This window comes from Syzygium oleosum, unplaced genomic scaffold (genome assembly GCF_021117445.2).
Source record: "Syzygium oleosum isolate NSW1041296 unplaced genomic scaffold, Sole_v2.1 Sole_v2.13, whole genome shotgun sequence".
Classification (NCBI taxonomy): domain Eukaryota; kingdom Viridiplantae; phylum Streptophyta; class Magnoliopsida; order Myrtales; family Myrtaceae; genus Syzygium; species Syzygium oleosum.
The window spans coordinates 11,010,149-11,024,119 of record NW_026607497.1 but is presented as its reverse complement, the minus strand read 5'-3'; the positions used below and the strand labels follow the sequence as shown (position 1 = coordinate 11,024,119).

At 41.4% G+C, this 13,971-nt stretch overlaps 1 protein-coding gene, 1 long non-coding RNA gene and 1 pseudogene across 2 annotated transcripts; 2 read left to right on the top strand and 1 right to left on the bottom strand.

Annotated features, from left to right (window-relative positions):
• Positions 1-1,939: 1,939 nt before the first annotated feature.
• On the bottom strand, positions 1,940-2,703 carry LOC130139734 (protein NUCLEAR FUSION DEFECTIVE 4-like). Its single transcript, XM_056317355.1, has one exon. The coding sequence runs from the start codon at positions 2,519-2,521 to the stop codon at positions 1,985-1,987; it is 537 nt and encodes a 178-aa protein (XP_056173330.1). The 5' UTR covers positions 2,522-2,703; the 3' UTR covers positions 1,940-1,984.
• Positions 2,704-5,286: 2,583 nt separating this feature from the next.
• LOC130139813 (probable aspartyl protease At4g16563) lies at positions 5,287-6,640 on the top strand (annotated as a pseudogene).
• A 3,453-nt stretch (positions 6,641-10,093) lies between these two features.
• Positions 10,094-11,088, top strand: LOC130139726 (uncharacterized). Its single transcript, XR_008817824.1, has 2 exons — positions 10,094-10,358; positions 10,737-11,088. It is a non-coding gene; the product is annotated as an uncharacterized LOC130139726 (long non-coding RNA).
• Positions 11,089-13,971: the final 2,883 nt, after the last annotated feature.

The following is a 13,971-nucleotide window of genomic DNA, read 5'->3' as shown; positions in this document are numbered from 1 at the left end:
GATCAGTTTTTTTTAGGATAATGCTGTGAGGTACGAACACAAAGAATTATCACTCGACAAATTAGTATAGTTGAAAAGCAATGAATAATATATCATATTATTCATAATTCATTACGTGAGATTTAAAGAGAAGTTGCGTCCACACTAAAGTATCTTAGTAGTCATGTGCATTATCATGTGGGCCCGTAAGACTATATGGCCATCGTATCGAGTTATTGAGTCGAGTATCATAAGTAGTGTCAATGCAATACTTGTGTTTTTCTTTTAGTGACATGGTAACGGTCCGATTAATACCCCAATGTTCAAAAACCGCACATTGAACTTGCACTTTAGATTCCGACCAAAAAAAACACTTGTATCTTCGATTAGGTGAATTATATAATGCCGATTTCTCGATCAATAACACATACATATATGTCCAGGAATATTTTTTTCCTTGAGCGAAGATATTTGGCAAAATAAAAGAAAAGGTGTATATCCTAACTCGTATTGAAGAGTGCATTCGTTTAGTTAGCTACTACTTCTCTATACTTCTTGAATAAAACTTGCGCGTACGTGCGTACAAAGACTAAAGCTAGGACGGTCCCGAGTAAGCACAGACATCCCCAGATGACAAACGTCGTGCTATAACACTCCATCCCCCTTGCATTTCCCGTCGCCGCCTCGCCGGCTGCGGTAGAGCAACGCTGCGGCGTATCCGAAGACGAAGGACCCAATCGGGATGTTGGTGACAAGGATGTTGTGGTACGTGAGCACCGCCATCATCGGCATCTGCACTGAGGCCATCACGTCCATCTCCGTGGCGACCACCACCGAGCTCTTTGGGACCAAGAACCTCGGCGTGAACCAAGATGACAAACGTTGTGCTATAACACTCCATCCCCATGCACTTCCCGTCGCCGCCTCGCCGGCTGCGGTAGAGCAACGCCGCGGCGTATGCGAAGACGAAGGACCCAATCGGGATGTTGGTGACAAGGATGTTGTGGTTCACGCCGAAGTTCTTGGTCCCGAAGAGCTCGGTGGTGGTCGCCACGGAGATGGACGTGATGGCCCAGTGCAGATGCCGATGACGGCGGTCCTCACGTAGAGCGCCGCCGTGGCAGGGCTGAGGAGCAGGAAGTAGGCACCGACCATTGGTGCCATCAGTACCGCCATTGATGCCGGTCTCGACACCACGTACTTTCTGCTGAAACAGGAAGAAAAAGAAAAATGTTCACTTTATGATTTAGCTTTTGGACCATGACTAAAAGTCTCAGGACGTTAAAGAACGTTGTCCCAAAAGCCAACTTTTCACCTATAAGTGGACGGACAAAAATGCAAGACAGCGATAATTCATACGGCGAATTTCTTCGAGTAATGTAATATTATGTCATCCGATGCAAGCACATACGTGAAAACAGCTTCTTATAATCGACATGCACTGAACAATATCTTATCTTCGTATGCATAGAAATCTCTTATGGAGAACGTGCCTAACATCTCTTGTAGAAATCTCTTCTCTTATCAGGCTTCAGTCCCTCCTGCCTTCAGAGCGGCCTGGCTCGCATGTGTTTTCACTAGCTAGGAAATAAGGACAATTAATGCTGAATGCCATGAAGTCTAGACTTAAAGTCCACACCCGATCAAGCAAGACATTTACGTGCAAATGCCATGGTTGTCCGTCCACTTCAAACTATGGACTAGTTGATGAACTCCACCATCTACCAGGTGAGGCTACGTGGTCGCGATCGACAACTTCCCGCTCCACCGCCAGCTCGCCGTCGGGCTCACCACCATCTACCAAATTTTGAGCGCCAGTGTCTACACGGATATAGTTGACGCCGCACTCAACAAGCGCGGCGTGACTGGGGCTAGAGCTAAAGCATATCTGCTTCTCAATTCAGTCCTGCCAATGGCCGTGCGCATTTTTGCCCGCCCCTGGACCGTCTGCATTGACAACCCGAACTAAAGGCACGGTGGCTAGCGACACGGCCATTGGCAGGACTCAATTGAGAAGCAGATATGCTTTAGCTCTAGCCCCAGTCCCGCCGCGCTTGTTGAGTGCGGCGTCAACTATATCCGTGTAGACACTGGCGCTCAGCCCTTGGTAGATGGTGGTGAGCCCGACAGCGAGCTGGCAGTGGAGCGGGAAGTTGTCGATCGCGACCACGTAGCACACCGTGTTGATCCAGCAGATGCTTTTCCCGGCGAGGACGGCAAGGAGAAACATCCCGGGGTACGAGACCGAGGTGACCTTGCCAGCCACGAAGAGGTACTGGATGCCGTTCCCGGCAAGCCCAAGCAACGCGCCCACCAGGAGGACGAGCCAGAGCGGGAGGTACACCGCAGCGATCCCCGAGAACCACCCCAACAGCTTGCCCGCGTCGGAGGCGAAGGCGAGGTTGTTGAGCTGGACCTGGGAGATGGAGAGGACTTGCTTGAGCTGCGAGGAGTATGCCGGGAAGTTGGTGTTCGTCCCAGCGATGGTCTGGAGCCAGATCACGGCCACGAGGCAGAGCCACTGGGCCAGTGATGGAGGCATCGTTCTCGGTTAATATTTGCTCCAAGTGTTGCGCGCAGGTCCTCCTTTTATAACATCGGGCAGCGACGAGAACAGAAACAGACTGACAAAACAAAAGGACAGAGGAAAGATGGACGACGGCGAGGATCCCGTACAAGGTTTCTAAGGTGGGAGATGGAGGTTGGGGAGGGACAAGCAGAGAGGGATGCAGCCATCGCCTTTGAGCCCCCATTAATGGTTCCCTGAGGTGGGTGTGTGCCAAGTCCAAGAAGGTCTTATATAGTGATCTCTCTTCGGGTCCTGTGCGGTTGGGGCATGACTGAAACGGATTCCCAGAAATCGCGGAAAAAGGGGAACACATTCTTTAGATGCAGCTCGTGTCCGACGCGGCTATTGTGAAGCAGTGCCGGGCGTGACAAGGCTGGGGGAGTCGAGAAGGCTGCAATGCGTGACCGAGGAACCTGCAAGAATTACCTGGACGATTGGGGCTCGCTCATGCCTTCATGCTCCCAGCTCTCAACAACTTTTCTCGATTTTTCTCTTCTGGCCGTGAATTCTCTCCCTGTTTTTCTCTTCACGATTTTCTTTTTCTCTCAATGGTGGCCGTGTATGTCAATTTTTGTGGCCTCCTCTTCATGTCCGTGTACGCTCCTTAAATAGCCAGTATCCCGGGCTCCACTTGATCATCAAAATATATTCTTCGTATCGTGCAAATAATAATATTCAATGGAGTCCAGCTTGCGAAAATTCTTCCCAAACTCTCCGTAAGATATTATCTCCACTCGTTGCCTTTTGCACCCTCCTCCAGCTCAGTGTTTAATATCTTGCTGATCTCGTCTCTCGCTCGCTTTCTTTATTCATCAAAATTTTGATGGATCAATTAACTTCCATAAAGAATAAAGATTTCTCAATTTGCTTGACAGGTGCAACGCCCATGCAATTTTTGAGATTATGGTGAATATTCAACGGGCTTGGCTGAATTCCACATTCTTGTGGACTTAGCACAAATTAACTCGGAATTTCCCTCACTTGAATCCATTCGTCGCCGGTCCAATTTAAATGCAACCATATGAGCCGATGAAAATGCTTCTACTATCTATATGCTATGCCATCTAAATATATTATTTTTTATTTAGGGGTTAAAAATTAATCCGTAATTTTTGTGCAAATATTTTCAAATGGTAAGCCAAAATTTAGGTGTCAACATTGTTTTATCAGTATCTTGTGCAGCAAACTGTAGATGGATTTGGAATTTTTCCACTATGTACAAATTGCATTGGACAGGTGGTAACTTGGCGGTGAAGCTGTGATTGTTTGCTTATTTGAGTTAATGGCTTGATGGTCTATCCTATTTATGCAAAGAAGAACAAAGGACCTAATCGTCATCACCTTCTTTCCGTCGGTGAAAGGACGGGCTTAGAAGTAATGCCAAAGGTGGACCAACGGTCCTCACTCGGCACGGGTTCTCCTAAACCCTTACCTTGCGCGACATTTGAATAGTCAATTTTAGTTTCAATTAATCCTACAAGAATTATAAATGAGGTGTCGCTACTAGCCTAGTGGGGTGGGCTAGAAACCAAATGAGTTATAGGAGCATACCTCACTTCCTACACAACTAGAAATGTAGGGTCGGGGACTTGATTTCGCTAGTTATCTAACTAATGATCTTCGATACCTAAACTTGATTATTTGTTAGTCCAAGCAGTCTTTTTACAAAATTATGAATCATAAGATCTCGCCTGTTAGGTGTCCATGAGATTTTTTATTGGTGTTTATTATGATCCTAGAAACGGTAACCTAACCATTCGGCTAAAGAAAGCAAATCACAACATAGCAAAACAATATAAAAGAATCACAATCAATTGGTATAAGAAAGTAATGAAGAGCGACTAAAAGGGTAAAGCGCAGTAAGGTAACCCGATAAGAGTCGGGCAAATAATATGACACGGCCTCGTTATTAAGCCCGGGACAGCAACCTCCATGAGCTTAGTTCAAATCAAATTCAATTTTCTAAAGAAACTAAATTTCTTATGTCTAAACTAGAGAAAGTATCTGACCAAAAAAAAAACCAGAGAAAGTCATGAATTTTCGTAAGTATTATATAAATGAAACTAAATTAATTGTAATGCTGAAATCTAACAACCTAATAAAGATTTATTTTTCTAACCAATTTTCTAATTTTTCTTCTATTTTTCGGATTTATTTTTATTTTTATTAATTCAGAAATGCGGATAATGCCTAACAAGGATTTCACAAGGACGCAGGCCAGGCCTTTGAGCCCGGTCCGCGTATCACAATCGAGGATGGACTTTGCAAGTCCAAGTAGCAATCACCTTCGACCACCAGACCGACGCCATAGCCATCGTCGCCGGCGAGCTGACTAATATGGAACAATCCGAGATCGGCCACGGTGCACATTAATAACTTTGGCTTGTTCTCCTCTCCGACGGCGGCCATTCAATCACCGCGAGAGCACACCGAGCACCAAAGGATCAAAAATGAAATGATCAGATTCGTCTTCAGTGATGATGAATATGAGTGAGATTAAGTTGGGACTATAACAAATCAATCACTGCTAAGCTATCTACATCAACATGTTGAGCACATTTTCTAGTCAGGCAAAATCTCGGACCAATTTGGATTCATATTCTCAGAGGCATTTTATCAAGCAAGTTATATGCAATCAGTGAAGGAATGACAGAAAAGCACAATGACCCTGGATTAGAGTCCAAATCCAAAACAAAATCAGCCAACGATGTCTGTAATTGCTAAAAAAATACACGCGAATGGATGGAGTCGATTCCAGATTGATTCAGAGTATATCATTTCGGTTCTTTTCGATTCATCAAAACAGAGTATAATCGGGAGTACCTGGTTTATCAGCGACGCTCGATTTGGTGACCGGAGCCCTCACCACCGTCTAGGAACAGAACCACAACTGGCGATGGAAATTTTTAGACGAGATCTCAGATCTTCAGTTCTCACCGCCGCAGAATAAAGAGAAGCAGAGCAAGAAATGCACGTCTCAGGAACGCTGAGGAGCCGCGGCAATGAATGCTTAAATCAATATTCAAATCGTTCAAGCTTTCGGCTACAGCGAGAAGACAACGTAGCTTTGAACTACATCTTCATGGACAGTTAGCAGCGACCTCGTCTGGTTCCCTTCTCCTTTCAACTGCATCCTCTGCGAGGGCAAGCCCAACCCCAACCCCAACCGCCACAACCCCGTCGTTACCCTCAACCTTTCCTCCACCTGCATGCGCGGCCGCTCACTCCTCTCTCTCCTCCTCCGACCTCTGCGCTGCTGCTTGCTGCGCCCTTGAGTCCAACAAAATCTCCAGACTCTGCCTCCTTCTCTTGCCCATCCTTTTACTATGCCGACGGAGACGGCAGCTTCACTGCCACCCTGTATCGCCACTCCATTTCCATACCGAGTTTGCCGGCCGAGCCCTCTCATCCTAGGGCGGAAGGAGAAAGCGTTTAGCAATGACGAGGCGGAGTTCGTGTAGCCGAGATGCTCGACAACCCGAAGCATCGGTACTTCTACTGCATCAGGCTGCAGGGGATATCCGTGGACCGGAAGCATATTCCGGCCGCGGAGAAATTGAGGGCAGTGGACGGCCACGGGAATGGCAGAATGGTGGTCGACTCGGGGACGACGTTCACCATGCTGCCTGCGGGCCTGTACGGCTCGTTGGTCGCCAAGTTTGAGCGACGGCTCAGCCGAGTCCATAAGCAAGCGAGAGAAATAGAAGACAAGACCGGGCTGAGCCCGTGCTGCTACTTCGACAGCGACGCAATGACGAGCGCGCCTCCTGTTACATTGCATTTCGTGGGGCAGGGGTCCAGAGGTGGTGCTTCCCAGGAGGAATTATCTCTACGACTTCATGGACGGCGGCAACGGCAGCAGGAGGCGGTCGCGAGTTGGGTGCTTGATGCTGATGAACGGTGGGGATGAGGCCGAGGCGGAAGGCAGGCCCGAGGCAACCATGGGGAATTATCGGCAACGGGGTTTTGAGGTGGTTTACGACCTGGAGAAGCGAAAGGGTGGGGTTTGCCCGACGGCGCTGCGGGGCTGCATTGACGTTCGGTCTACGGTCGACGGTCACTGGTCAGGGTCATTTGATCCCAGGTGAATAAGATAATTTACTCGTTTTGAGCGTTCCAAACCGGTGGAGGGGAAATGTGAAGTTGGTGTAAAGTTCCTGTTAGTGTACAGCTTCCTTTTGGTACAGCAGTGAAGGAATAGTTGATCAAATTAGTGAATATTTTCAGGGGAAAGTATTGTTGATAGTGTTCATATTGGAATCAATCGGAGAAGTGCAATAAATCGGATCGTATGAAGAGTTTTGATTATAGGACCTAAGAGCAACACATAGGTGAAAATAATAATAATAATAATAATAATAATAATAATAAGGGTGTTATTCATGAATATCTTAAAGACAATAGTCATGATCACTGAACGCGATAATACCGCATATCAATACACTTTGAAAATTGAGGAATGCATGTTTCGCTTACTTCAATAAAAAAATTCGTTATGTTTTCATAGCACAATGGCTGTTTCTCTTTTTAGCTGGCGATACTTTGAATGGTTAAGTTTTTTGTACTAAAATAGGTTTAACAAATGTGCCGACACACTCAGCTCGCTGGCGAAAGATTGAAGTGTTTCGTGAATGATTATTACTCTGTCACCTCTTTTCTTGCCCAACCATCTAAGAGGATGCATGGCCGGTCAGAGCAATCAATTGAACAAGCTCTATGTTGGATTCATTTCGTTCGATTTATCTCGATAAGTGGGTTGTTCGAAATTACAAATTTCCTGCGTATCCATCAAAAATATTTGAGAAAAAATCAATTTTGGAAGCACTTATATGCATATCAAAGGAAAAGGAAATGAATAATTTCTTAGTTCTATCGGTAGTCGAGAAAATTCCTTTGTCGTCATGCACGATTTTTGCATGATTGTGCATTCGGTCTGCAAGATGATGAAGGCTTGAAGTTTGATTTTTTCTTTTCTTTTATTAAGAAAAACTTCTGCCAATTCTTACGCATCTATTCAGTGGTACATACTTCTTTCCATTTTTATGATGTTAATGTAAAAGAGTTTATTGAAGGGGGGAGTTCAATCCGCTCAGCATGGTCCTCTAAATCTTGGAGAATATAAATAAGAGGATTTTACTAAAAATTGTTCCATATCTTCTTCTTTTTCAGTTTTAATGCATTCAACGTCATAGGACATGATTTTTTATTAAATATACTTAACAAATGTTTTCGGACCGCTCAGCATCCACAGAGAAAATGAAAAAAAAAGGAAATTTTTTTTTTTAAAAATCTACTCTACGACTAGTCTTGGCTGTCCTTTATAGGGGGATTGACCCGTGCTTCTCTGCATATGTACGAGAATACTTCTGGCATTTTTTACGGCCCTTCCTGGATTCTTCAGGCCTGGATTAAGCTTTACATTCCTTCAATATTTTCGGATACCAAGTTACCGCTGCCTAGTGGAAACAAAGCCACTCCATATTTTCCAACTTTTTTGGCATGTCCGGTGAGACCTTTGTGGTTCGATTTGAGGAAGCGTTAGTGGCGCGAACAATGAATCAGGAGCCCTGCAGTGCCGCTGGTGAGGATAATCATTAATCAATCTTATAATTGAATAACTGACCAGATTTCTCTCATTAATCGATCTTATAATTCAAAATAATCTCCGCAGAGCCAAGAATCGTCGTAAACGTCATTTATGACTATCCTGAGTCCTCAAACATCTGGAATGGGGATTTTTTTGAACCAGGCGATTGGACCACGTTATTCTTTCTGGACCAACTTTGGTTTGACGATACTCTATCGCAATCAATTTTTGACCAAGGAGTGCGTTGTATCGATTCTTGGCTAGTTTGAATTGATCTTCACTCAAATATACCTTGGAAGTTATAGCCTATTTTCCATTTATTTTTCAAGTTAATAGACTATCGCCAATAATTAGTGTGCTCAAGAAAGTATTGTACGATAGTCTTATCATGGAATAGATGCAAGGCATCGGGATGTCAAAGATGATTGTCCCAAGGGGCAGTTTTGAACATGACCGGGGATAATCTTCGCCAGTGAATCGTCTGGCCGACGAGAACTTGATAACTTGACCAGATAGTGAAGCATTCCCCCTTCAACATTAGAGTAAATGCATTTTTCGTCGCTAATTTGCCACTAATTTTTCAACGAAAATAGAACATATTAGAATAAATGCGTTTTTTTTTAAATTCGTGGAAAAATAGAACATATTAGAATAAATGCATTTTTTTGAAATTCGTGGGAAAATTCGTGGTAGATTGCGCCTTTTAGAGAAAAAGGTTTTGACTTTAGCTTGTGCTGCAATTTTGAGGAAGTGGGATGAGGTATGTGGGAAATGGGTAACTGCTGTTAGGTGATTTTTCTATGAAACTGTGGTCAATTTGATTGGGGAAGTGGCTGTGGTGGGTTGATAAGAAAGGGGATAAGTGTGCTTTAGGTTATTGTTGGTTCTTTTTATTCATGATCCGAAAGGAAATTCTTTATTTTTTGCTTTGATATCTTAATGGGTATTTCAGTTTTGATTACGGACTCCAAATGTTAAAGCTCCTTTTCTAGAGATGGAATGAAATGCAAGGACTGGCTGTCTTTGGTGGCTGTGCATAATGACTGTTGGTTGCTCTCTGTGGCCTTCTACTTTGGTGCTCAACTTAACCGCAATGAGAGGTACTTTCTTTTTGCTTGCACTTGCTGAAGATTGTTATTGCATATGCGGCATACTCAAAGGATCTGTTGAGGTCAGTATTGTGATTCTGGGTGCCTTACGTCCCAACTCAGCTAGGCAGCCAGTTAATCAAGCAATTAAGAGATGCCAACATAAATTTAATGGCGCTAGCTTATTCTAGTAAAAACAACCATTCTGCAATCTTTTCACCAAGTTTGGATTTTGAATTAGGTACAACAACTTGAAGCCATTGGGTTTGGGCAGAAATAAAATGGAGCAGATATGAAACAAATTTGTTTGGGCTGCTTATGTGAAGTGTATTATTTAGTATTTTGCATCTAAATTCCTGTATTTATTGTCAAAAGAATGACTGGTTCCTTCAATCATCATCTCTTCGCTTTGTTAGTCTTTATTGCTGAGAGATCCATAAAGAAAAATGTCCAGTAATGAAACTATTTTCACTGTCCCGGAAAATGGCCTTAGTTCCCACATCTAGAAAGTTAAATAATTATTTGTGTATTGAAACATATTGAATAATAAATATCCATGTGTGGCTTGAATAGATCAACTCTAGTACGACACGGTGTCATGCAAAGATTGCCACAATGTTAAGTACTACCTAGGGTGACTAGAGAAGTTGAGCTGCATTTTAAAAAAAGATGCTTTATATCATGTTCTTTATGTGAACTGTCATACATGTTTCTTGGTGATGTGGAAGGTGAGGCTGTAGATGCTTCTTTTCCCCTTTGAGGACTTTGTCGTCTCATTTTCTTGTGTATGGTTATATTATGGTGATAGCCTCTTGAGGACTCTCTAAGTTATGGGTTCACAGTAAAGGGATTGGGATTACAAGGTATGAAATACCTGGATGTCCTTTTATAATATATATCTATGTATCTTTAGTACCTTGGTCTCCCCTGATTATGTTGGAGAGTGTGGTTTTGGTTTTGAGGAAGTAACTTAAACATATCGAGAACTTGTAGTAGTAGATTGAACCTAAGCTATTCTACATTGTTTTGGCATGATACTTAGTATTCTTGTTTGAAATAACAGGAGGAAGGATGTTGTATCTTTCTTGGGTAAGTTGGCCAATGAAGGGAAGGATGTTGTATCTTTTTTGGGTAAGTTGGCCAATGAAGAGATGGTCAATGCAATGCATGTTCTGCTTTTGTATCTACGAAGTGCTCCAGATGATGAAAAACCTTGGGTTGCCATACTTATGCTGCACTTTGATCTACTAGTATACTTTCTTGAATATTCATTTTGTAGTTTTTGGGATTTTATTGGATTTTGAATTTGATATTTGTAACTTCTCTTCTTGCCCATTTTTGAGTTGCATCCGTAAGATATGCCTCGATGAGTATGACGAAATTTTATGGTGATTAACTTGGTATTGGAATTTGAAGATGCAGTGTGAATTTGCAGATTTAATGAAGCCTACTCTTATTTTTCGGCTATCTATTCCAGAAAATTATGGCTAAGATAACACTTTGGTGTAGGTAGAACCTCGGAAGTACAGCATATACAGAGAGAGGCTGTCGTGGCAATTTCTGCATAAGTTATGCAAATGAGAGGTTGCAACGACATTTCAACTGGCATCTGTTAAAACTGGAGCAGGAAGTGAGCATCACACATGGACCGTATCTTTAGTAGTTTTGTTTAGTATTTATATGCTGGGGATTGTCGCTAAAAGCATGATATTCTTTTTTGATTCATTTTTGTCGTCATTATTTATTATGCAAGATTATTTATTCTCTCATTATGTGTACTATAAAAAAAAATATTTATGTCATTCTTGTGGAAAACGTTGATAAATGTATTTCATTTTCATATTATTATAATATTTTGACATTAAGCGCTCAATGTTAAATATAAATTCTAGAAATTAATTTTTCTTTTAATTAGGTTAAAAATCAAAAAATAAAATATTAGATTATGTTTAAATTCATGGAAAAATTCGGATTTTGCCATGAATTTTGTAATAAACTTTGCCACGAATTGGTTTTCGTCGCAAATTACTAACGAAAATTCAAATTTTTGGCTGCCAAAATTTTTGAAAAAAATTTGCGACGAATTTTTTTGTTCGTTGCTAATTTCGTGGGAAATTCATTTTGTCACGAATAATTAGCGACGAATGTTGTCACGATTTTTGCAACTAATAATTAGCGAAGAATTTTGTAACGAATTTAGTCACGAATTTATCTACAAATTTTGCCACGAATTTGTTTTTGTCGCAAATATTACAAACGAAAAATTAAAATTTTTTGTGGCAAAAATTTTCGTCGCCGAATTAGCGACTAATTTTTTTCGTTGCTAATTTCGTCGGAAATTCGTTTTTGCCACGAAATTTTACCACGAAAATTGAAATTTTTTGTCGCAAAAATTTGCAACGACGATTTTTTGTTCGTCGCTAATTTCGTTGGAAATTCGTTTTCTAACGAATTTTGTTAAATTTTTCGTGGCAAAATTCATGGTAAAACCCTTGTTTTTTTTCGAAAAAAATTCGCGATTTCCCACGAATTTTGTTTTTGTCGGGAATTACCAACGAAAATTGAAATTTTTTGTCGAAAAAATTCGCGATTTCCCACGATTTTTGCAACGAATAATTAGCGACAAATTTTGCAACGAATTTTCCCACGAATTTAGCCAACAATTTTTTTTTTGTCGCAAATTACCCACGAAAATTGAAATTTTTTGTCGGAAAAATTCGCGATTTCCCACGATTTTTGCGACGACTAATTAGTGACAAATTTTGCAACGAATTTTCCCACAAATTCAGTCACGAAATTTGTTTTCGTTGCAAATTACTAACGAAAATTGAAATTTTTTGTCGCAAAAATTCGATTTGCGACGAATTTTTTTTCGGCCCTAATTTCGTGGGAAATTCATCGTGCCACGAATTTTGCCACGAATAATTAGCGACGAATTTATCCACGATTTTTCCAACGAATTATTAGCGACGAATTTTGCCACGAAATTTTGCAACGAACTTTGCCACGAATTGATTTTCGTCACAAATTACCAACGAAAATTCAAATTTTTTTTTGCTAATTTCGTGGGAAATTTTTTTGTTCGTCGCTAATTTCGTGGGAAATTCATTTGCCACGAATAATTGGCGACAAATGTTGCCACGATGTTTCCAACGAATAATTAGCAACGAATTTGGCAACGAATTTTCCAACAAATTTAGCCACGAATTTATCTACGAATTTTGCAACGAATTTTTTTGCGTCGGAATTTACCAATGAAAAAATAAAATTTTTTGTCGCAAAAATTTCCGACGACGAATTAGCGACGAATTTTTTTCGTCGGAAATTCGTTTTGCCACGAATTTTACCACGAATAATTACCGACGAAGTTTACCACGATTTTTGCAACGAATAATTAGCAACGAACTTTCCAACAAATTTTGCCACGAATTTTGCGACGAAAAAATTTCGTCACAAATTACCAACGAAAATTTAAATTTTCTGTCGCAAAAATTTGCGACGACGAATTACCAAAGAATTTTTTTTCGTTGCTAATTTCGTTGGAAATTCGTTTTCCAACGAATTTTGTCAAATTTTTCGTGGGAAAATTCGTTGAAAAACCCTTGTTTTTTTGTAGTGAAAGCACATTACAAAACGCGGAAAACGTGTCTATTCTATACTTGATTCACCGATCGAGAGAAACATATTATGTAAAGGCACATACCTCTTTACCACAGATTAAATGAACCTATTGTAGTCTCGAGAGAGAGAGCGATTCTTTAATTGTCGAGTAAAGTCGCTTTTTGATTTTAAGTGAGTGAGAGTTTATGATAGTGAACCAAATTCACTTACTGAATACAATTTGTGTTCCGGCCTGTACACACGCACTCCCAAAAGCAACAATAAATAGATTAATTAAATTAAGAAAAAAGGGATGGGACAAGAAGGAGATCACATCAATTACGACGTCAGGAGTGAGATGTCACGGATGAGATGCTTTGGACGAGAGGGGGGCTGCTTGCGGTCCCGTGAGCTGGGGTCGGAGATATCCGACGGGTCCACGGTTCAATCTCAGCCTCATGCACATAAGTCAGAGTCCAAAAATTCTCTCTCTCTCTCTCTCTCTCAAGATCGCGATCAAATGATAACCGAGCTCTTCGTCTCGATTGATCTCGTGGATATGCACGCACGTTTAAGGAACGTGATCCCCGACTCGATTATAGCCGGAAGATATCCCGTGATTTGAATCTCAAAACCTAGTACATCCAAATCGAGCACGCATAATGTCTCGTAAGGTTAGATGAGTTTTGCTATCATTATTACTTTCTCATGAATCATTTCGAGCTTACTAGGGAGAAATAAAATTGTGGCGAGTGCATCTCATCGAGACATATATATGGTATTTGTTAGTGCAAATTCGATTTTCTAGTTGGGATTGTATGTTGTGGTTGGAATCGCGGCACGTTTTATTGTCCTGTTCAAGCGAGCAGCATAAAAACAATAGTCAATGAGTCAAAAGATCAGTTTTTTTTAGGATAATGCTGTGAGGTACGAACACAAAGAATTATCACTCGACAAATTAGTACGGTTGAAAAGCAATGAATAATATATCATATTGCTCATAATTCATTACCTAAGATTTAAAGAGAAATTGCGTCCACGCTAAAGTATCTTAGTAGTCATGTGCATTATCATGTGGGCCCGTAAGACTATTTGGCCATCGTATCGAATTATCGAGTCGAGTATCATAAGTCGTGTCAATGCAATAC